The sequence below is a fragment of the Blennius ocellaris genome, assembly GCF_963422515.1.
Source record: "Blennius ocellaris genome assembly, chromosome: 17".
Taxonomy (NCBI): Eukaryota; Metazoa; Chordata; class Actinopteri; order Blenniiformes; family Blenniidae; genus Blennius; species Blennius ocellaris.
This window is the reverse complement of record NC_137666.1, coordinates 7,869,728-7,893,629: the sequence shown is the minus strand read 5'-3', so window position 1 is coordinate 7,893,629 and position 23,902 is coordinate 7,869,728. Positions and strand designations below refer to the sequence as shown.

At 40.4% G+C, this 23,902-nt stretch overlaps 3 protein-coding genes across 3 annotated transcripts in view; 1 reads left to right on the top strand and 2 right to left on the bottom strand.

Moving 5' to 3' along the window:
* The window catches only part of cnksr1 (connector enhancer of kinase suppressor of Ras 1), a 30,352-nt gene extending 23,003 nt beyond the window's left edge, over positions 1-7,349 (top strand). The window contains exons 11-21 of the mRNA XM_080512745.1: positions 388-533; positions 1,115-1,257; positions 1,346-1,379; positions 2,129-2,304; positions 3,333-3,406; positions 3,985-4,056; positions 4,393-4,463; positions 4,775-4,836; positions 4,928-5,018; positions 5,375-5,559; positions 6,222-7,349. Coding sequence (XP_080368871.1) covers positions 388-533; positions 1,115-1,257; positions 1,346-1,379; positions 2,129-2,304; positions 3,333-3,406; positions 3,985-4,056; positions 4,393-4,463; positions 4,775-4,836; positions 4,928-5,018; positions 5,375-5,559; positions 6,222-6,653 — 1,486 coding nt within the window. The 3' untranslated portion in view covers positions 6,654-7,349. The remainder of the gene's footprint in view (positions 1-387; positions 534-1,114; positions 1,258-1,345; positions 1,380-2,128; positions 2,305-3,332; positions 3,407-3,984; positions 4,057-4,392; positions 4,464-4,774; positions 4,837-4,927; positions 5,019-5,374; positions 5,560-6,221) is intronic.
* Positions 7,350-10,282: 2,933 nt separating this feature from the next.
* cldn23l (claudin 23-like) lies at positions 10,283-11,038 on the bottom strand (the record flags this gene model as incomplete). Its single annotated transcript, XM_080513313.1, has 1 exon — positions 10,283-11,038. One exon carries the CDS (start codon positions 11,036-11,038, stop codon positions 10,283-10,285), a length of 756 nt encoding a protein of 251 aa, XP_080369439.1.
* Positions 11,039-14,647: 3,609 nt separating this feature from the next.
* Positions 14,648-23,367, bottom strand: grhl3 (grainyhead-like transcription factor 3). The gene is made up of 14 exons (XM_080512303.1): positions 23,261-23,367; positions 21,609-21,783; positions 21,416-21,480; positions 20,557-20,800; positions 20,210-20,446; positions 19,482-19,593; positions 19,155-19,249; positions 18,488-18,646; positions 18,316-18,391; positions 18,102-18,226; positions 17,186-17,300; positions 16,995-17,080; positions 16,735-16,799; positions 14,648-15,546 (listed from the first exon to the last, which is right to left on the bottom strand). Exons 1-14 carry the CDS (start codon positions 23,275-23,277, stop codon positions 15,429-15,431), a joined length of 1,689 nt encoding a protein of 562 aa, XP_080368429.1. The 5' UTR covers positions 23,278-23,367; the 3' UTR covers positions 14,648-15,428.
* Between the last annotated feature and the right edge of the window lie 535 nt (positions 23,368-23,902).

The window sequence follows — 23,902 nt, the reverse complement described above, 5'->3', positions numbered from 1 at the left end:
GAAATCTCAGGTTCAACATCTCGTCTAAGGACACTTGGCAGTCAGACATGGACAAAACAAGATGAGAGGATCAAACCTCCAACATTGCTATTAAAAGACAAACTGTACCAGCTGACGTGTGTGTACTTGGGGTTTATTGTAGTGCTTAATTAAAATTACAGGTTAAGGATGATAAGTGTGCAAAAGAAATTAGAATGACCACTGGTGCTGTTTGTTCACATCATTTAGGCATCCTGAGTTAATAAATTCCCTCTATGCTTTTTAATCACGATGTGTTTTGATGTTCAGACTTTCATTGTCACATTTTACAAGTTCTTATCTCTCAGAAGCACCTAGGCAAACCATAGGTGAACTTCTTTGATTGTCATTTCTATATTTGTGTTAAAGGCGTGCTGTACAAGGGCCAGAGGCACAACAGCAGCCTATAGGACAGGAAGAATCAGAGCTATCCCCTGACAAGGAGCAGGAGGGAGGTCTGACTCTGACTTCCTACCAAAACCAACTGGAGAGGCTGTCACCTCTGTCAGCCTCAGGTAGGGAAGCTTTATTGTGTTCCCACATCTCCAGTGTGCTATAGCTGTTGTTTTGATAGAAGTGGACGGTTCGGTCTTTAAAGCAAGGTCGTCTCAGTGGCATAAACATCTTTTAACAACTGCAAACACAACATGTGAAAAGAAAATCATGTGAATGTAACTGAAAAGAGTTGTTGACACTGTCTACATGCTTGGTTTACATTTACCACAGTGAGGCTGTTTGAAGAAAGGCATTATAGAATTCAGACAGCATGCTATTTGTCTGGAAACCAGAGGGGGCAGTGTTTCCCATGGGATTGGGATGTGCAGACATTTTCACATGCCTAAATACATAACTTTTGAGATGTTTTTCATTAAATGGTAGTATTCATAATGTTGAAACATGTTGTAGGAGTACATTCAATGTTAATGAGATATGAAATTATAAAATGTAACAGGATTTGCCACCTCAATGGGTATCATGTAATAAAACGATGATTGTGGCATATCGCCACAGACTGTTGATTCAGGATTACAGTCGGACTGCTGTGGTCAGTTGCAGGTTTATTTAGGATCTACACCTTCACTTGTGTTTGTCTAAGGGCACTTTGGGAGTTTGGACGGAGCACGGCTCTCTCCAGGATTTATAAGAGACCGGTCGCCCTCACCCAGAAGTCCTTCACCTGGATTGTTTGGCCAAGAAAGAACAAGCGTCAGTTCCTGCCCTGAAATGGTGGGACACATGGTGAGAGGAAGAGAAGGGTTTTCCCTATCAAATACTTTAATGGTGATTGGAAATTAATTTTAAATGTGTGTCTTAATATCTTCTTCAGGCAAATAAGGAGACGAAAAAGAGTTCCACTAAAGGTAAGAGTTTTGTACAGTGACATGTAAGGATGATTTGTGAAAGTATGGAGAGTGAGATAAGGTCAACCTATAGCAGTTGAACTAAAGTTCCCTGTTTCACTGTTTATATGAAACCAGAACAACAAACAAAGTTTGATCTATTTATTTTTCCCTGGTGTTTTGAATTTTGAAGGGAAGTCAGCATAAGTCTGGATATTCATTTCACTAAATGATGAAACTGGACTGGAGATCTATCCAGGGTGTACCCTGCCTGTAGCCGAAGTCAACTGGGCTTGGTTCCAGTACTTTGTAATCCTGAGTTAAATAAATCTTGATGGATGAAATTTATTTTTGAAAAGGTTGCGGCACTTGCTTAGTTCAGACTAACACTGCATCATAAAAGAGATTCACAAGCAGAAATACCTTTTTCAAGCAAAAAAAAGAAGAAAGAACCTAAACTAAACTTCTGAATAAGAAACAAGAGGAGAGGAAATGGGATCAGGTCACCACGACCAGTGTTTTGTCCTCCAGCAAATCAGATACATCTGGCCTCCATTCGCCTGCTCAAAGTGAGAGAAAGAGGCACAGAGCAAGTTCAGCCTCAGCTGGGAAAATTACAACAATTCAAAAATGATGTTTGTCATAAATAAGTATGAACCCACTTAGCTTGGTAATACATCCTCATTTGCTTTTCATATACGTGCCCGCTAATCCAAACTGTCATTTAAATATCGTGCTCCTCTTTCTTCTTCTATCTTCTTCCCTCTCAGGAATGACAACAGCTCTAAGTCGGCGCCGCGTGTCCTGCCGTGAGCTGGATCATCCCGACTGTGACGGCTGGCTGTGGAAGAAAAGAAAGGAGAGCAGCGTCTTCATTGCCCAGAAGTGGCAGCGCTTCTGGTTCGTGCTCAAAGGGCCTTCCCTCTACTGGTACACCAGCCAACAGGTGGGCACAACAGCTTCATGAAAAACCTGCTTTTATGTCTCACTTGATTACAAGTTAAGCTGCATGATTTTAGGAATATGTGATATGCGAAAAAATGCTGTTGCTATGGTGATATAACTTGCTACAAATAAGCAACATTTTTTTGGTTAGGATGGAAGTAACTAATTACAAATACTTTTACTCTATAGTTTACTTTTTATATATTTTTATATATGTATAACATACATACATACATACATACGTGTGTGTGTGTGTGTGTGTGTGTGTGTGTGTGTGTGTGTGTGTGTGTGTGTGTGTGTGTGTGTGTGTGTGTGTGTGTGTATCCTTAATCAATGAAATGATTGATTATACCATCCACTATGTCAAGTTTTGATTACCAAACTTCACAAAACCTACAAAAACGATTTATTTCCAAGAAATGCAGAACCTGCTTATATATTATTACATTATTAGTTATAGTTATTACACTTTGAAAGGATTTGCTAATGTATATTAAGTACATTTAATTTACAGACCACAGATGAAAATCACAAAATGCTTCACAATAACACACAACAAAACAAATTATTTCAGTCATGAAATAAGTTATTACATGACATTATTGTCCATTATTAAATTATTGGTTGTTACTTCCCCCCAAAAAAGCTAAAACCACACTACTGTTAAAAGTAACCAATACATACAAAATAATGCAAATTTTTACTAGAATATATTCTGTAGTTTTTATCAAGTACTTTTATACCAACTGTACTTTTACTTCCACTGGAATACATATTTTGGAGTAATGTTTCCCACCTCACTTCACCTCTCATCATGACCCTCTGCATCCATCCTCTGCTCTCTCCATGCAGTTTGTGGCCTTTTATGAGTATAGCTTTAATAAAAGAGTATTTTGAAGCATAAGGTTTTTATATAAGTGAAATCTTTTTTTAATACAATCTTTTTTTTTGCAACTGTCATAAAATTATGCCAAATGGAATATTTATGTTTCATGTCCTTCTGTCTTCTTTTAATTCTGGTTCATACAGGATGACAAGGCGGGGGGTCTGGTCAATATATCCAGCTATAACATCGAGAGCGCCGGAGAGCACAAAAGAAAATAGTAAGACTGAAACTGATAATGAACTTTTGAGCTGTCTGTCCAGGAATATGTCTGGCCTTGCTGTTTGGGGAAATGATAATAGATATGGTGATGATGAAAAGTTATTTTATGCAGTTAGTTTGAAACAAGGGCTGTATTGTGTCTGTGCACAGTGCAGGGACTGTTTTTGTTTTTTTGTAACATGAAGCATGCATGATGTTGGAAACTGAAAAAATGAAGCCCTTTTTTTGTATCTCTCATGAAAATGGTTCTATATCTCTGAACTCCGTGGAGTCTGATAAACACTCACAGATGAGGAGAGAAACTGGATTTGAATTATTTGAATTGTAATAAATACAGGACATAGACACAAACATATCAGACAATACAAACTATCCAAGAAGTAGCAGGTCCAACTGCATCATTTTATCTTCATGTCATGAAACAAATGATCACTATTCTTTGCCTTTGGTACGACCAATTTTTACAATATTAAATTTGTGCTATAACCAATTTAAACTCCTATCCTATATCTTTTAAATACATTTTTAAGTGTGCATCTGTATGATATATATACTTGCATTTTTTTCACCCCCCAGTGTCTTCCAAATGTGCCACCACAAATTTCACAACTTCATCTTTGCTGCTGATAATGTCAGCGACATGGGCAGGTAAGGTGATTGACATGTAGTTTATAAATATCAAATAACAAAGTCGAATCTAAAATTTTGGAATTATGTCATTAGACAGTGCTTTTTGGTGCATCAGCTCGAACCTTATAATGTTCATTCACATTTTGAGTGGAAACTCATACGTGTCTGCACTGCCCCCTACAGTTTGCTTTTTTGGAGTCGGGCTCATGCTTCAGGAAATAATATGTCATTGTCATCCAAAACGGTGCAATAGCAAAAACATATACTTGTGTCAATGATCTTATTGTATTTACATCTTTTTTCGTCATTTTTGTTTACTTTTATTGACTTTGCCTGTCATCCTGTTTCCTCCAGGTGGCTCAACTCTCTGATTGCAGCCATACAAAAGCACAAGAAGTTCTACAAAGACCCAGATAGTGAAGAAGGTGGGGAAGACAGCAACAAAAATCTTTCAGCTGGATTATTTTGCACCCATGCACATTCAGGATATTTTTCAAAATGCTGGATGAAGCACACCATTTAGATTCTCCTGCAGAGGCAGCCACTCATTTGGATCGTGCAGTCTCGTAATCGTGGTTATGATTATGTCAATAAAACAGATTATCTAGTATCCCTGTGATAATACATGCTGTTGTTATGGATACCAGTACCCTAGATACAAATGTCTGCAAAATGGAGAGTACCACAAACTGCAGGTAAAGTCATTCATTTGCCTTGTGTGTTGGTATTTTAACAGAATGTTACAGCGAAACCGAATCAGAGAGCGAATTGTCTCCGTCGCCCCGCAGGAGAAACAAGGTCAGTTACACAAACTCACATAAATACGAGCTCACTCACACTGTTTGTCTAACCGTTAATTACATGTGGTGCCGTTCATTCTGTGTCTCAGAAGGTACAGTCCAACACGCTGCCTCGCCCCAAGGGGAAAACCAACAAGGTGCCATTACTGAGTCCATCAACAGAGGGCAGCAAAGGAATAGGTGTGGATTTAGATACATCTCCCTCTTTCAAGTCCTGTGATGTTTTTTCGCTGACTTTCTCAATGTCATGTCAATGAATAATTGCTGTTATCGGTACATTTTTTATCAACAGGATGCTGAGTCCCTGTGATAGATGTTTCAATAATGTTTGGATGGATCTTGTAGCAGCAGGAATATGAACCATGATGACAGGCACTTATCTTCTCATTTTATCGAGCCGTCAGCAAATAAATGGCCCATAACAACAAAATGACCATCAAACATCACTTTCCTGTTTTGTATTTACCTTCTGCATGTCGGCGCCTCAATATTTATTTTGCTTTTCTGCTTTTTCTCCTTCTTTTTCCAATGTGGAGGCGGCGGCCCGGTTGATGAGATGGGGATGATGTTGAACAACCTAAAAGAAGGGGGAGTCTCCCTGATCGGTCATGAGCAGCCGTTTACGCACGACCACTTCAGAAAATCGTTCATTCGCCGCAACAAGAACCCCGTCATTAATGAGAAGGCGCACACACTCCGGGCTCTGCAAAGTACTCTGAAGGTGTGGATCAAGCCCTTATTTTTTATGTTTTAAGGTCACAAATATATACATATTTTGATTACTATACATACAGTATATGTCGTTGATAAATAAACAAATCTTAGAAAGTTTGAAACTGATGAAAATCACAAACATTCACATTTTAATGACTGAAGGAGTTCTCAAAAATAGAACGGTTTCCCACTGGGTTTCTTGAAAATCCTCTGGACTAATGAATACCCCAATACTTTGATATTTTACATTTGGTTTGTTTGAATCAATAATTTACATACTGTCTTATGCAAATGACATGCTTTTTTGTGTGTGTCAACAACTTGCGTGTAAATGTTTTGGAAATATGTATTTGGAACTACTAATTGACTGTTTTCATTGTGTGTTATCTGTCATGCCTTTGTCTTTAGATTTAAAAGAAAGTCTTTGTGCTAAAAGAAGTGGTTGAAGTGTTTTACGTAACTAACCAAGTTACCTTTTCGTTCACTTGAACAAACAAATGCGATTAAATGATGATGGATGAATCAGATTCACTCATTTGAAGATTAGCTGATTTCAGTAGTGATGAGACAAATCATGTAAACTTTCTTGCTGCTGAATGTGGACACGTCTGCACAGATTCACAACTCTCAGTCGGCGTGCGCGCTGAACGGGTTTTCTTCACTCCGCAGGCCAAAGAAGCCGAGCTGCAGCAGATCAACAAGCTCCTGGACGAGTCCCATCTGACAGCCTCCCGGTACCGCCAGTGGAAGGAGAGCAATGAGGAACTGGTTCAAGAGATCGAGAGACTGGCCGCACTCAAGGCCTCCAAAGCGGCGCACGTTGCGGCGCCGCAGGACACACCCACCGAGGAGGTTGCCTTGGAAACTGTAGCTAAGGAAACAGCCGCGGCAGAACCAGAAAGCACATACAGACTAAGGCTGAGCGATGGGGAGCAGTTAGTTGACGCAGAGCCGTCTCATGTGGCCCCACAGGTGTCCCCGAACACAGAATCCTGCCCAGACCTGGAGCTGTCTCTCGGATCGCTGCAGGAGTCGATAAATCAACAGTTGAGTGAAATGGCTGAGAGCGGTGACGGTTCAGACAGCTATTTTTACATTTGAAAGCCACATTGGAACCGAATCTCCTGCTCAACCTTCACAGAAATCAGACAAATGAATTGCTGTTTTTTTTTGTAAGGCATGTTCTGCCTTCTCTTCTGCAGACTTTCACGTGAACGGTTAGTTCAAGTCACGAAATGAATAATCAGCTAAATGCATCAGCGCAGAGAAACCTTTTTTTTTTTGCAATAGGAAACCATTTTAGATACGTTTACAACAGCAATGTGACAAGTTGAAGGCAGCATGTATGAATTCTGACGTCTTGGTATTTTCGTGGAAATGCTGAGTTGAACTATTCTTGGAATTTGACGAAACTTTGTCATGTACAGTAAAGTCAGGCCTCTTGAAATGTGATATGTAAATACATCATGAATACCGTATGTATTTGTTTATGGACTAGACCTTAAAAGAGGTACATTTGAGAGATTTTGCACAGAACGTCCAAATTCGGGATCCTGTTGCCGGAGGATCTGTTCTTTCTGCCGGTTTCTTCTTCCAGTGGAGCACACATCACCTGCGTGTATGAACCATACAACTGAGCTGTGTGACAGCTCAAGGTTGTTGTTCATGTCACTCATGTTTGCCATGAATGCAGCGAGACAAGTGAGGGCTCCTTGGGAGCTGAGACATTTGCTGTGGCCGCATTCCATTTCACTGTAAGCTTCACTGGCTCAATAAAGAGGGAGCGTGGTGATCGCTGAGATGTGTCGTGATGTTCTAGCTGCATTTAAACTCAGAGACCATGGTGACGGAAAGAAAAGCTGACAAGGATTGCTGAAGTAGAGGTTATCTGGTTGAGAATGTGTCAGTCACGTCAAGACTTTTTTTTTTTTTAAGTCTGAAGGCCATTTTACTGATTCCATTTTTTTTTTTTAAACACCCAGTTTGTTTCTTTTTTCAAACCAGATTATTTTGCAGCTTTCAAAACCTCAGTGGAATTTGACCATTTTGAATCATTTTGGTTAGAAGTTTACTTCTAATCATGTCAAGTAACTAAAGTTCCAGGAAGCTGGAATGTCCTACAGAAACACAGTGTCAGTGGAGGATAAACATCACATTATGTCACAGACGGAGGAGGGACAAAATGTCAGAGATAAGCTCTCCTCATTTAAGAGAGAAACATACAGAGAAAACAGAGAAGTTGCGAGAAACGACATCCCAGAGATACAGACGAATTGACAACAAGACACAGAACTGACACCCAACTTATGGTGCGGCCACCAAGTGCAGACGATCACACACTTAGGAACAGGTGAAAGACATCAGCGCAATGAGCAGCGATCAGACACGAGGTGGAGAAGTGAAGGAGATTGAATTGAGAGACAGTACAAGACTTCAAACTAAAACAGGAAACAGACAAGACAGAAAATGTGCACCATGACACATTACATCACGGAGCAAACATTGAGAGACCGAAAACCAAACTCACACACTGTCACCATTTACGAGATGATTTTAGAAAACCACTGAAGCAGAGGGAGAATATGCAAACCTTGCATAGATTGCCTGCACGTTCGGTCATTACCAGTAAACAATGCTCAGCATTCAACAATATAACCTATTGTGTGGTTATTGGGAAGAATTAACAATACACATTTGTTTGTAGAAAAAAAAACATATGATGCTTGACTTTGAAATTGTGCCTTATAAGCTAATTCATTTTTCAAGCCAAGCCAGTGTTATGTGTTAAGATTTGAATTTTGAATTCTTAGTATTGGAATTTTTGCTTTTGGCTTGGTGGTTGCAGTGGTGTATTCCAGATTGGAGATATTGTGTGTGTATGTGACAATTATTAGGCTTTGAACCTGGAATTTGAAACTTTTCTGCTGGTTTGATTATAAATACACATCTATAATCAAGAAATGTATATGAAATGTGATGTTAATGAAATTATGGTGATATGTATAAGTGCTTATTGTTTGTAGATAAAGCAAGAGGGTAAAGTTTCTATACTTGTGCATCAGGTTGACTCTACTACTGGGCAGTCGTCAGACACTATTCTGTGGGTTACTTCTACAGTCTGTGTTGAGTGACTGGTACCATCTTTGAGAAGATTGCATAATTATTTTTGTCTCATTTCAATGATTTTTTAATGTTACCGTATATTAAGATTCATAAAACAAAAACAAAAAAACATAATGTTTTATTTATTTTTTTAAATCTAATTGCCTTTCATGAAGTACATATTCCACTGGACATTTTTCTTTCTTGTATCAAGACATTTTCTTTCCCCAGGCTTTATTTATTAGCAATTCCAGACCTCAACTTCAAATTTGTGTATTTTCTTGTTCTTGACACATATATATTTGTTTGCCCTCGATGTGCATCTTACTGCAAACTCGACCTGCAGAAATGTTCAGTTTCTAGTCAGGTCATGATCACATCTAGTACCTCTTTACCTAATCCTGCTCTTTGTGTTGATTCACTGGATTTGACAAGCCTTGTACGTGGGTGTTGGTTGAGATCTTTATGCCTCTGACCTTTGTATGCCAAGACAATGAATTTGAATTATGTCTCAACACTCAAAATAGAATTTATCAGCAATTTGCTTGTAAATATGTACACATGCAGATAGATGAGCTCTGTGTCCATGACACAGAGAACAAAAAAACAAAAAACAAGCCTAATTGTGATATTATTCTGAGAAGTTCTATTTAATGATGCTGATGTTTTCAGTTAAACTAACAACTTCTCCTTTCATAAATGTCTTTCTTAAATGCTGTACATATGTTCAGCACACAGCAGCATATCACTCAATTGCTTTATTCATTGCATTAAGCACCACAGAGTATGAGCACACAACATTTTTACATCAACAATTTACAAGAAAACAACAGAATCTTGTAATACATTCACCTCTGTACATATTTGAAGATTTGAAGTTCCACACAGTAATATTACATTCATCAGATCCAGTTTTTTTTTTTTTTTATTACTGAAAGTATCATACAAAAAATTGACAAGATAAACTGGCTAAGAAAGTAGCAGATAATTTGAAATAATATTTCACACATCAGATTTTAAAGTGGTCCTTTTTTATTGTTCAATAACTGATATAGTGTGTATTTATTTAAGGCGAGGATAAAAGAGTGTAGGATTGTTTGATGTACTCTAACAAACCACCCTTACAAAGTAGTAGGAATGTTATATCTAATTATTTAGTGCAATTTTCAGGTACCTTCAACTTTTTTCCAAAAACTAGAAATAAACTATGTGATGAAGTTGCAGTGTGTTTTAACTATTTTCAAACAAACATTATACATTTCACAGTTTTGTTCAGACACAGAATAAAATGTGTTTTTTTAACAGTACAAACGCATGGCTGTAATGTAAAAGGCATTATAAAGCGATACTCTTTTCACTACAAGTGGCAGTTAAAGGCAGCGGGAACTTCAATCTCTCTTCTTCAATATTATTACTTTCTTGTGTATTTACACACAGAAAAATTTGTTTTCATTCGGTGCTACATCCATTTGACCAAACTTTCTTTAGACTTTACAATTCAACTAACTCATAGTTGGCAGTCATTTAATTCTGTAGTTGGCAGATTGAAATTTGTTTTTAAAAGTTAACCCTCATGTAGACATTTGTTCATGTCTTTTTCAAGTTTTCAAAGTCTGAAGCTTTAGCTCCTAGCAGCTGATTTCATACACGTCCATGTCCGTCTTGTTGGTGATTTCTGGGCACGAGTTGCAGGCGGGACAGACGGGGAGCTCAGGACGGGCTGGGCAGGTGGGGCATCTGGGTCGCTTGAAGCTGAACAGCAAGGCGCTGCCCCCCAGGACCTGTAAACATGAGCCCAGCCAGCCGAAGTAGAGCGAGCCTGCCGGATGCAGGCTGAGCTGGGGGAACCTGGGGTTGCTGATCCTTTGACCCACATCCATCCCGAGTCCTCTGAGATTGTGTGTGTACACACCTAAAGCCGTCAGACTTAACAACCCCGCCATCACCACCAGGAGACCCCCAGAGGCTGCTACTCCTCTGAGAGGCAGATCCGTCCAACAGCGGACCCCGATGCAAGCGAGAACGATACCACTGCCACACAGGAACAAGGAGGTGAGCACTAAGCCCTGTGCCAGACGCACCCGCGGGTCTTTCTGGTACGGACCGGCTACAGGCCAGCATTGCTTCAGCTCAGAGTGCTCCACCTGTAGGCAGCTCTCCCAGAGACCATCTGATCGTACCAGGAGCAACGCCTCCACTGAGCCAGACCTGGCACCCATCCCCTGACCTTTTGTTCCTGCACGGAGAAGAGACCCGGGCCCTCCGACGCTCAGACGAGCCTGTCCTTCTCGCCACTGAGGGGTGATTGCGGCAGTGAAGACGAGAACCAATCCCAAAGGGGCAAAGACGATCCCCATCACCATGGAGGCTGGAGTGTGCATCATTGGGGTTACAACCCTGATTTTCCTTAAGACATACAGCTTGTCATTGACCTGTGAAAATAAAACAGGACCTGTAGTGATTGTGCTGTCAGTATTTTTCTACCAGATGACTGATGTCAGTGTTGGTTATTCCAGAGACAGAGAGAGAGAGAGAGAGAAATGCTGCTCGTTGGTCAGACATTGACGTAATGGGCCTTCACAGAAATGGGTGCATCCATTCTAAAAAAAAATAAGAAAACAGAATTCTCAGTGGCATCAATGTGTAAGCTCAACGATTTTTAGTCATCTAAATTCAGTCTCCACTCTCAACTGATAAAGAGCTTAAACTTAAGCCATATAGTCTTGGAAAAAATAATTAAAAAAAAACTTTCATTTTGCAGAGAAATCTACATTTATGATGTTAATCTGATACCAACTGTAAATACTGTAATAAATATACTTAATGTATATATATATAGTAGTGAACATGACATCTCTGCAGCCCTCATAAGTATCTGTCCCTATTCATTGGCTTTAACAATGAAAATAAAGAAATCAGTAAATCAATCAAAATGACAAAAAGTCCTGATCTCAATAAAAGCACTCATACAATACCTCTTCCTCAAAACTCTCCTCCCCTTCAGCTGCAGACTCGTCATGTTGCCTGTCTGAGAGACAGAGATATTTAGGGTGAGATAGGCATTGCTTTGCAGGTGAAACTGGGTGAACAACAGAGGGAGAGATATGACCGAGGTGTGAGGTGGAGCAGACGAGTGTCAGAGCGACGCGGGGAGGGTTTGGCTTCGCTGCTCCTGAGCTGGACATGGGGGGAAAAAAAATGAACGGCTGGTTCCTGTGTCTGTTGCTAGGATACACTAACCTGGCCGGTCTCAATGTGCCAGCGTGTGTAGCTGTTTTCATCACCTAGTTTGACGTCTCCATATGCAAAACCTTTTGTTGGCTCCAGCTGTGCATGTATGCGAGTTTGAAGCGGGATGTCTGGCAGCATACAGCCGGCTGTGACCTTGGGGAATTTCTGTTGGGTTCGTAATTATATCAGGCCTGCGTTTAAATGCAGAGTGAGTCCATCTCCAGTGTCTCAGGCTGCGGGAGGGAAAGAACGAATGTCCTCGGAGACAGAGAGGAGACAACCCGAGTACGTGTGTGACTCACGTAGACACCCAAGCAGCCAAAATCAATACACGTCTGTGTCAAACAAACACCCTCAGCAGGGATATTATGATGACAGCCCCGTGGGAAGGAGGACATTTGTGCTTAAAAGGTTGTAATTCTGGACGATATCCACCTTATTTGCTGACACAGATTGCTAAAGCTTTAAACTGTGGATGAACTGCAGCTTTCTCCATCACTCATAACAAGTACTATGTCACGTCAATAATATGAACTTGGCCTGTATACAATCAAATGTTTGGAAACAGACCTGACACACTTCGTATCATAATGATGAAGCAGGTAGAGATATTAGAGCCACTACTAACTTGAAGCTGTTTCACAATTAAAACTCCCTTTATGCATGATGATGAAATATGCAGAAACAATCCTGCAAAACAATAAATACTAAAACAAAACTGATTAATTTTTATTATGATCTTGTTAAATTGAAGAAAATATTTCATTATATTTAAAATCCAAACAAATAAATATTTATTTATCCAGTCCACATCTTTTTTTTTATCACCTCACACATTAATAAACAGATTCTCAAACTGAGCTAAGTTGTAACAACTGCAATATAATGAGATTTCAACAAAACATCTGTATATTGTTATTAATTACAATAGTTACTAAAACCACATATTAAATGCATTCATGAGACGTATTTTATGAATATAAAAATAAATATACAAAGTGTGAGGTTTTTGGGCTCTATAGATTCTCCTCCATCACCACATGAATGCATTCTCGATTTCAAATGGTTTTCAGAAAATAGAAGTCAGACATTGTGAAAGCAGCCCAAAGCATTCAAAATGTTGCTTATAAAGTCATATTCTGTAAAGGGAAAAAGTGCAAAGCCAAACATAGCCTGTGTTTGTTTTTACTGCAGTGTGAAGGTCATAACTTGATATAAATTGCAGGAGGATAATGATCCTGAATGTACGTGAAAACATAACCCAGGCAATATTTATTGAAGGAATATTATCTGAAAATGTCACCAATGAGTTGATGACATTAAGCTGCTGAACCTCCTTGGTTTGATCTTTAATTTTGATTTTCACTCTCAGAGCATCTAAGAATAGACACCAGAGCACTACAGACTGAAAACACAATCCAGTGAAAGAATTTTCCATGAGATTGCGCGTCTGGATGTTGATAAATTGAAAGTGAGTAAAGCGCAGTTTGGTAAACACATACCTGTAGTCATGTGTCATCTTTATTTAAAGGTTATTTCCTGCTTTGCTACTTTACCAGCAGACAGGAAAGAGAATAGATGACAGACAAGATGATCACAGGTCCAATTCAACTGTCGGTTTGTTTGGAGAGGACTGTCAACATGTCAGCATTGTAAAATCCTCACCAAGATAATTAATTATGGTTTAATACACCACCACTTTCACTGTCTTTATCCTCGTCTGAATATTGTATTCAGTAGCAGAGTTTCTTGTTTGTTTGGGGGTTGTTGTTGTTGTTGTTTTTTCAAATAATTTGAGCTTTTCCCACCCTACAAAAATGAATTGCATGACACTGATGGATGCACTTGCTGCTTTACTGAAATCCACCTGCTACTATGATGCTATAAATGCGAGGTGCCTGAGAAGTTGAGATGTATGGGAACATCTGCAGACAAGCATTTCTAGACACTGGAGATGAAGTGGGGGGGAAAAAAATAAATGTAATACCATCCAGACACTTCCCCTCATGCACGCACATTCTGAACGCATTGCAAGCACAACCAGACACAGCCCGTCGTCCCAGTGACTTACCATTCAGGAGGGGTTTGCATGTGTCTCACTGCAGATCGCAGGCTGCCCGCCTGCTCTCGTCTGAATTGCTAACATGTTTCTCCCTTTGGCAGCAGATGGTGTAACCACCTAGTGATTATTCTCACTCCCTCCTTTTTTTTTTTTGCTTCTCGCCTCTCAGTGCTCTCTGCCTCCTCTCTCTCTCTCTCTCTCTCCGTCTTCTTGTCCTCCTGTTTATTTACTACTGCTGCTCCCTCGTCTGTCTGCGTCCGTGCCTCTCTGCCTCGCTGTGTGTGTGCCTCCCGTTGACATGCTGATGGATGTCGATGGTTTATCTAGGACAGAGTGAATCTGTGCTTCTCCCCGTCTGTGTCACCAAACAGGGGGGGGGCAGAGCTCTTTCTAGTGAGTATCAACACTTCAACATGCATATGCTACCACTCTGGAAGCCCTCAAACTGGAAGAGAGAGAGAGGGGAAGATGGGATCGAATATGCAAAGATTTACAAAAACATGTTTAAAAAAAAAAAATCTGTGCAGGAAAATGAGAGGCGAATTAACATTTCCCAATTTGCACTTTACCTACTTGTAAATCTGCGTCATGCACACCCATACAGAAGAAGCATCTCAACATCCATATCTCCAATAAGCTCTGTGTGCATAATAACTGAAACACACTCAACATATATTATTAAATGTATTTTATTCATTTTCATACAAAACAACATTTGAGTAGTACAGGTTACAGATTTGCTTTGAAATGCGAAAGTTTTTGTTAATTTTTTTTTACACATGCATACTATTCAAAGTCCCCTAGTTGGTTTCAGGTTTTAGAGGGCTTGAACTGGTTTCTTGCAAAGCTCTGTGGTTACACCCCGCAGTCAGGAAATGTCCACAGCTTTGGGCAAAAATGATGGCCAATACTACATTTTGTGTGGTTTTATGGGTGGAAATGTCTGACTATAGGCTCTGAATTTAACCCAGCACTTGGGATATTTTAGTCATGAAACTAAGAGGAACCTAAAAGAATATACTTTTGGCAGTTAAAAAAAAACAGGATTAGTATATTGAGGGTAAGAAAATGCACCATTGTAGAAGAAATGATGAGTACACTAAAAGCAACTAAAACAGCAACTTTTCTTAAAAAAAAGATGTTTGAAAATTTGAAATATATAAAAAAATTGTAAAAAAAAAAAACAATTGATTGCAACATGCGCATGGATATTTTGGAAAACAAAAAACACTGTTATATTAAAATCTATTTACAATAAATATTTACAGACAATTTAATTATTCTGACAAAAGCTTAAGAACAGATAAAGATTGTATTTACAATAGAAATGAGGAAAAACAGGAGATGTCCATTCAGTGGCGTCTTTGTCTTGTCTTGATCAATTGGTAGCTTACTTTGACTCCCATCAGGCAGTGCTTTTACAGATCAACATGGCAGCTGTATGGGTCCATCCTTCAGAGGGGCAGGCGACTGGCACATTCTCATACTTCAATGAGAGTGACCTGGAACTGACCAGAGGGAACCTCGGACACATCGATGAGGAAGGCTGAAAGGTTGGTGTAGTGCTCAATGATGTTGTCATCCATATTGACGAAGATCCTGAGGGTAAGATGGGGACAGAAAAAAAAGAAAAAAAAAGGTTCAAGTACCTGTGTGACAAGTTCAACAGCAGCAACCTGGTCATAGGCGACATCACAAAATATGCAAATTACATCTGGATGAGTTGTGCTCTTGATTAGATTTCTTTGTGTAGCACACCACTGGTTTTGAGGGAAAGTCCTCAGGTAAAAAACATGGGGCCGGTAGGTCACCCTCATCTACAAGAGCAATAAATCACGTCACTGTTTTCTTCTTTCCAACACTAACATCAACCGTTAGGTCTTAAAGTCTTTAATGACTGAACCAACCACAGAGTCATGCATTCTGCCTACAGGGACAGGGCTGATTGAAGACAAGAGCAAAAGAGGAGGGAGGAAACTGCGGGGAGAATGTAACCAAACCTGTTGGCTTGGCTGCTCCTTCTGCACAGATAGCAGGAAGGAAAATCACTAAAGGTGTTTCGGAATCAGCCGAGAGGTTTCAAGAAAGTCGTTGTGATCACCCTTGTTATTAGGAGGTGACACAAGACATCATTGATCTGAAAACTTCATCATGCTACTGATTTCCTTCTCCTTTTTGAAATAAAACAGTTAATAAAACACCAAATTATATTACTTGTAGATCTTTGTCAGTTGAAGCGCCTGGTGTTATTTGATTAAATTTTACAGTGGAGAGAAGCTGTTTTTCCCATGCAACCTAATTAATCACAGCTCTCATTAACTCATCAAAACTTTATTAAGCACAAGTTATTACTGTCTGCGACTGCTCTTATGTTGCAGTTACCAACATAGTGGCAAGCTTTTCAGAAGCCTTTTATCATGTGAGGGATCTCTTTCAGCGCCGCTTCCTGATGTCCTGAAGTGACGAGGCTATGAAAATGTAAATCAGCACAACAATCACCAGTGACTCAGCTGCAGGACTTATGAAATCTTTTCATCCTCTTTCAGTCGTATCTTTCTTTTGGAGGAGCTGCAATTAAAACATTCCTGTAGGCTGGGCCAACCAACCTACCTACCCGGTCTGTCAACCTGCGCTTCCTTAGAGGAGAATGAGATTAAAACCACCAACTAAGTGCTGATTTTCTTTGCACTGTCTGTGTCACATGGGTTTCTTCCATTCAACATGTGTAAAGCCGCTTGTACAACGACAATGTGGAAGACATGCCAAAAAAAACAATAGGAAACTCACCCTCTCTTGCATTTTTTGTAGATTTTCCCAATGGTGTCTTTTTGCATACCATACTTTTCTGAAATCTGAGGAAGGAAAGGAATACAAGATGACAGTTAGCACGATCTGCTTAGAGAAATACGATACTACAGGGACAAGAGACTGCAGATGTACTAAAAAAAAAACAACAACTGCAAAACGAGAGGTGAAGATACTGTTGATCCCCACTAATCACGTTCAATATCTCGAGAATGCATTTGAAGGAATCAGGTGACACTTACAGCCTCTCGTAGGCCGGAGAGTGTTGGCGAGCTGAGCATGAGTGCATCGAACACCTCTTCAGAGCCTGTCCTTACATACAGCAGAACTAAAAATGTAGGGGGGAAACAAAAAACATTTAGCCTCAAAGAGAACATAAAATCATTGTCTTTTTATAGATGAAATTATTACAGCAGTGTACTTTTCTATGTACCTCTTTGGGGGTCTTCTCTGCGAGCTTGTTTGTTGGGTGGGGAGTTGCTCTGGTCTCTGTCCTGATACAGCCTCTTCAGAGAACTCCTGGTTTCGCCATCGTCCGTTGGAATGACCTAAAGACACAGAAACAGATATGATGAGCAGAAAATCTGATTAGACACAACATTACGAAGACAATGCCGAACGTGCCACTTCCCACCACTGTCGGTCAAAACAGAAGAAGGAATGTTATCAACACAAGACAGCATTTCCCATAACCTCTTAGTGAGCCACATAAGCGTGTACACTGATGTAAAGACACAGATAGGACCATCCTGCGCTTAATCGTGCCATCCAATCAATGACGCTTTCTGCCTTTATCACTCAAATACAAAGAGTGATGCAAAGCTCACTTTTTACTCACTGGGTTATAGGTTGTTCTCCTTGGTTTCTCAAGCAAATGACTCGTTGCCATTCATTCTCACACATACCCCTCATACTCGGTGGTGTGGGAAAACTGGCATGTCTGAACAGCACTCCCACTGTGTTGTTGACACGAGAGTGTCTGATTGAAAATGGAGAACAGGATGGTGGCACGCTGTGTATCAGGTGTGAGTCCTATTGCGCCAGGTGTGAGCGTTGATGTTTTCGTGTGAGCCCCTATAAACTAATCCCAGTGTCAGTAGCTGCAGAGGCTTGCACTTGTGCCTGGTTTCGACTCCAATTAACTCATTTGATCTCAAGGCTGTGTTTTGCCTCACTTTCGCTGCAGTCAATCAACCCCCGGGTTCCCAGCCCACTTTTCCCACCACATACTTTCCCACACTTTTTTCCTGCCTCGCTCGTGCCTATCCTATTGCCTGCAGGGATACATAGGTCAGAAAGATGATTCATGAGAAATGAGAGGAGAGGAGCACAGGTAAAAGGGGACCTACCATGCGCTGTATGCCGGAGAGGTGCGTGTCTGGGATGAAAAAGACTGGCTGGGTCATGTGGTCATCCACAGCTTGCAAGAGGGTAAATTCGTTGGTGAGAGAGCTATTCAATAAGGACTTCTTGTCTAGAAGCAAAGTGGGAAGGTACATGCTGTTAGATTGATCACAGTTAGATAATGTATTTGGGAGTATCTCTCTTATTTGTAGTACTCACTGTTGGCATCATGTGTGTCCTTTCCCCTCCTCTTGGATCTCTTCCTGTCCTCATCTCGCATTTTTCTCTCTGCACCCTAAATGCACAAAGGGACATATAAACAACTTGGACTTCATGAAATGATTCAACGCGGTTGCCCGGGTCATAATTTGAATCAGGTATAGTGATGTACCTTATCGCAGAAAATCTTGATCTGGCAGGCGGCTCTGTGTATCAGCTGATTGTTTCCTGAACTGATGTCGTATGTGTCGATCTGGAGGTTGAGAGGCAGACCTTTAACTCCTTTTTGAGCAGAGAAGTCGGTGCTCAGGGAGTTGATGCCAATGAATACCTGGAGGAATTAGAAAGAGTACAAATCAGTCTTGAATTTGTAATCTGGGCATTGACTGTTAATATTTTGTTAATGTGTTACAGCAATGACAAATTAATGGATGGGCCCATAGAAGTCAAAATATTTAAAAACTGAAAACACTGCTTCCCTTTCTGCTTTTCCTTTCAACTTCCCTATCAGAGACCCCCCCCCTCTTTTTGCTTCTCTCCATCCCCAGCAGGTTCAGTGGCCCCACCCCAGCAACTTTAGGCCACCTCGCTTCAGTTGTTTGTGACTTTTGCTTGCTGTAGTGACAAGAGCCTCCAGGCAAAACACATTTCTGGGATTCCTGCTTCTGCTGCCACTCCTTCTCTTTCCACCTACCTTTTGTACCTTTTCTCTATTTTTCCTTCAAAAGTTTTGCATTTTGTCCTTTAGAAAGTTGCCTTACAACAGGGTGTTACATAAAAGTCTGAGCTTTCTCATATGAGAGCTATATGTGTGCAAATGTCTCTGTATAAAAAGTTACCTTGGCCTCTTCATTCGGGTTCCACACAAAAGACAGAGCATTGAAGGCAACCTCTTCTATGTTGCTGATGCCACTGAACACTTCTTTGTAGTCCGCTATTCAAAAGAGAGAGAGAAAGAGAGAGAGAAAAAATCAATAACACAAAACCAAAGGTGATTTCATTTTTTTTTCGTTCATCAAAAGGTTTTTTTGGTTTCTAATTATATAATGTTAATGTTGGTCTCAATGATTGATCTCTCAGTGATCCAAACAGCATTTTATTCTATCTTTGGTGTGCATTAGAACAGGTATGTTGCATGGATTTATTGTTCTGAGCGGGGAACATACCAATGTCAATGACCCTTTGCTTGACGGTCGGCTGACGTCCATGCCAGTGATTCCAGAAGCGGAGTTGCTGTTCTGGGGTCTTGTCATTCTCAAACACAGCCATCACCACCGTCTGAAGGAGAGCAACAGAAAAACAAGTAGTTAGGTCCAGTTGTGTAACTAAATCTATACACCTGACTGGCTTTCCAAGAATGAGAAACTCTTTTTTTTGTTGTTTTTTAAAGATCGTCAGTTTCATTCATCACTCCAAATCCTTCTTTTCTGCAATAGTGTCATCGGTTATTTGCTGGGAGTCGGCACGTGTTTGTCTATATTCTTATCCTCTGATTCGTTTGACAAAGGGCTGCTAACCACCTCCTCCCTGCCCTTTCCTTTGACTCTACCCACTCAGCTTGTGTCACATTAGACAAATGCAGTCGAGTTGAGCTCTTCTGCTCTCTGGCCTCATTACATTGCCAGAGGAATAAATTACGCAGGGCAGGACAGTGTCATTTTGAAAGGTGCCAGCCCAGCATGCAGGGTGTCAACACAGAATTAGTCACTGAAGGAGCTGGTTCCAAGGGAGGGACGGACACGTATTTGGGAAGGGTTGGTTTGGTGGCACGCAAAGGATTGTTACATTAATGGGTGCAGGAAAAGAAAAAAGCGTGAAGGAAAAGATTCAACAGTAATCCCTCTTTTCTTGCAAAAAAAATTGGGGGGGGGGTCACTTTGTAAAGATGACTCACTTTGACTTTGGTGGCAGTGAGGCAGGCACTGCTGTCCACGCCTTGGAGACTGATTGGGTAGAATTGGCCCTTGTTCAGGTACACCATGGGCAGCTCTGACCTGCAGCACGACGCCGCAGGAGCTCCGAGGGAAAACTGGAACTCACTCCTGGTTCTCTCTGGTGGGGAGTTAGTGTAGGAGCCCGAGTAGACAGAGCTGGATGTGTTTTCAGGGAATGGATCACTGTAGGGGAGAGTCTGACATCCAAACAAGGATATGGATTAGTGCAGGAAAAGGGAGAGGCTCAAAGGCAGACTAGCTGCTCAGGAAACGGGACTCAACTTTCAAACAATGACACTCAGCTTACCTCTGTGCTGGGGTCTGGGAAAGTGCCAGTGTCTGGCCACTTCTGCAGCAGGTCGAAGATACTGCTGAGTTCTGGCTTGTCAAAAGGGTCTTGGACCACACTGGTCAGAGTAGCATATGAGTCAGAGGTGGGGGGCAGGGACATGGATTGCTTTGATAACAAAACATCCTGATGATTATTGGTGGCGATCGTCTCAGGAAGAATCTTCATGAGATTGGACGACGTCTCGGTGTTGGCCAGACTCCTAAAAGGATGGGGAAGTGAGGGAACATTTATTACAAGAGAACATCTTCATGAATCAGGTATCACCAGAGCAGGAAAACAAACAACCTCAAAGTGGCTGATTGTGCTGTGTCTTTCAACTGTAACAGAAGCCTTTTGCAAATTTCCGACAATCAGTAAAAGCACCTCAATGCACACAGAAAGACATGACCACTCTGGGTGGGAACTATTTGTTTCCTAATCCATCTTGTTTTTTCTCTGTGTTTGAGTTTCTCTACTAAAATGTTTGAGGGGACAACATTACACCCCGACAATGGCCTTTCACCTAACAAGAGGTGGAGGGAGAATAAGGAAAAATGAAAAATCTTCCTGTTGTTGAACTCAACAAGGTAGTGATGATGAGGAAGTAAAGCAAGGAAACAAAAATAAAAATATCCAAGTATTTATTCATTCGTCTCATCCCTTATGACTTATCGAGGAAAATGATAAAAAAAAAAAAAAGATTGCTATGAATTTTATGTGCACAAATTTTACTCTCGAAGTGCAGAAAATTTTCAAAACACTAAAAAATTGGAACTGTTTGTTCAACAAATAAATTTCCCTCAAGTCACCCTAAAAGTTGTCATGACAGGCTTACCTCTCTGTTGGTTTGTACAAGTTGCCAGTGCGATTGAAGGAAGCAAGTTTATGCTCCCTTTGGCTCTAAAAAAAAAAAAAAAAAAAATACACAAAAAGAGAAAAATGTGAACAGGGTATAAACTTTAAAAGAAAATCTGGAATTTAGTTTGCTTTGATAAGTACTTTGTAAGCATTATTCCAACATGATCTACCTTGCACTGTTCATAAAGCACCGTTAGGGCAGCCAGGTCGTCTCCTGGGTGGAGTCTGGTTTTGGTGTGATTCGGCTCGGGGACAGAGCTGTCCAGGCAGGACCAGGAGTCCATCAAGTAGTTTGAGTAAAGGTTATAGTTGAAGCTTTCACTCTGACAGACCAGTCCCAGAGTCCTAACAGTAGAAATAACAATAAAGTGTTCAGGAGAAATGATCAAATTTAAAGTGACAAGCAACTTAAAATAAACTGTTAAAACAAAACGGAAAAAAGCAAACACAGGCATAGGATTGTTTGTATGACATCATGAATAATGGTTTAATAAACTTTACTTTCAAAGCAGCACTAAGTTTAAGCTTTCGGTACTGCAGGACCTGAGCCTCAGAGCACTGCAGATACTCGCCCCACAGCATGGAAAGGTTTCGATTGCAAAACCGCAGAGCTGAGTAACATCTCTCTGAAGCACTGGTGTCAGAAGCCTCCCATAGACATGCACATATACACATATAATGTTTTGTGGTTTCTAGTGTTGCGAAAGAAGAAGAAACCGCGTTCTTGAACCCTGTATAAACTCTTGTATTTGCAGAGATCTCAAAACAAATTACTTGACTTTTCTTAGTAAACTGAAACCCACAACTGTCACTAAAGTGAGCTTTATTTTTCCATTTCATTCAGGAAAAAAAAAAAAAAAACCCAGCTTGAGATTGTGAGGTTTGGATTTGTTTGGAAAGACTCACGGTAACATTGAATAGTAAACATCCCGCTTTCAGTTTGTTTTAAGTAGCTAATGAACAAATAGATGTAGTTTAGCCTGGATAAACAGCTAATCAAATGTGCTGACAGAAGGTAAAGACCACAGGCGTTCACAGCCACAGCAGAACCAAAGCTGAGGGAAAAGAGTTCTCACAAGGATTAGCACAACACTTTATATCATTGAAGTACCACAGAAAATGCATTTGTACATTAAAACTGTGCAATTTAACTTGTTGACATTCATTCAGAAACATATTTTTTAGCTTGATAAGAAATCCTGAAAGAAAAAAATCTCTCGCACACCTTTGAACACCTCAAGAGCAACAGAAATTTTTTTTATTCCAGATTCCCACTAAAAGCAGCTGAGAGCATTTGTTTCTACGCAGACACAGAGAGTTGGGAGAGTGGGCTTCGCGTATTGGGTTTCACCATTATGTAATTCAATGCATTACATGCTGTCATTGCTTTCTGTGTCTGTCTAACACCTCAAGAGGAGATTCTCATTTCCCGGTGTCCCTTTGTGCGATGTGGCCCCTAGGTTGGTGACAACACAGGCCCAAATATACCCACAACAACTGCAGACCCGATGTGGTGTGTGTGTCTGTGTGTGTGTGCTCCTTAAAACTATCCATATCGATTTCTCCTGTTAAACACCCCCTTTTAATAGCAGGGATTTTTCACATGGGGGTCCCATTGCAAAAATGAAAGAGGGGAGGGTTTAAGCCTCTCCCCCAACAGGAACCTTATATGCATTTACTGTATTACACTAAAACTATTCCCACATGTTTTTGAGGTGGAAGATGAAAACGCACTTAAAAAACAAACACAAAAAAAACTTTCTTAGCCATAATAATATGAAAAACACAAATGCATATAGAAAGATAACTCCTTCATACTCACTCAGTCTCTTTGGTCATGTCTCCAGTCGAAGTAAGCCCGAACAGGTTTTCTATGATTGTAACTCTTCACTGGAGCAGTAGTGACACATAAATGAGTCAGGTGTTGTGATTCTGCCTGGACTGGGCCCAGATTTATTTTATAAGGGTGAGAAGTTACCCTCCCTCCTCCGATTGGCTGAGAGCTCTGAAACAGGTGATAGGACAGGTGTAGAGTCATTAACCCCTCCCTGGCTGGAGTGAAACTGATGTACATATGTAGGAGTCTGTGCAATGCAGAGAGCACTCTGCATAACAATCCCAACGGTGCTCTCAGTCCTGATTCCAGGATGGATGAATAGAATGAGTGTGGGAGATAACAGAAGGTGTGAAAACTCATCTACATTTAAAGTTTTGGTTTCTCTACTGAGCTTGAAGAATCAAACTTTCAATGGCATTGTATTAATTAATTTCCTTTGTAGCTATTTTGAGTTCCACAAAAAACGAAAATACTGAGTTTTCTATACAGAAATAATACTCTTTAAATAAATATAGATTCATATGTGAGTTGTAATGTGTGCTGTATAATTATAAACAACTTTAAGCACTTTTTGTTTAATATTGTCATTAAAAAAGTCAGTTACAAGTGGAAATTTAGCATTTAGCC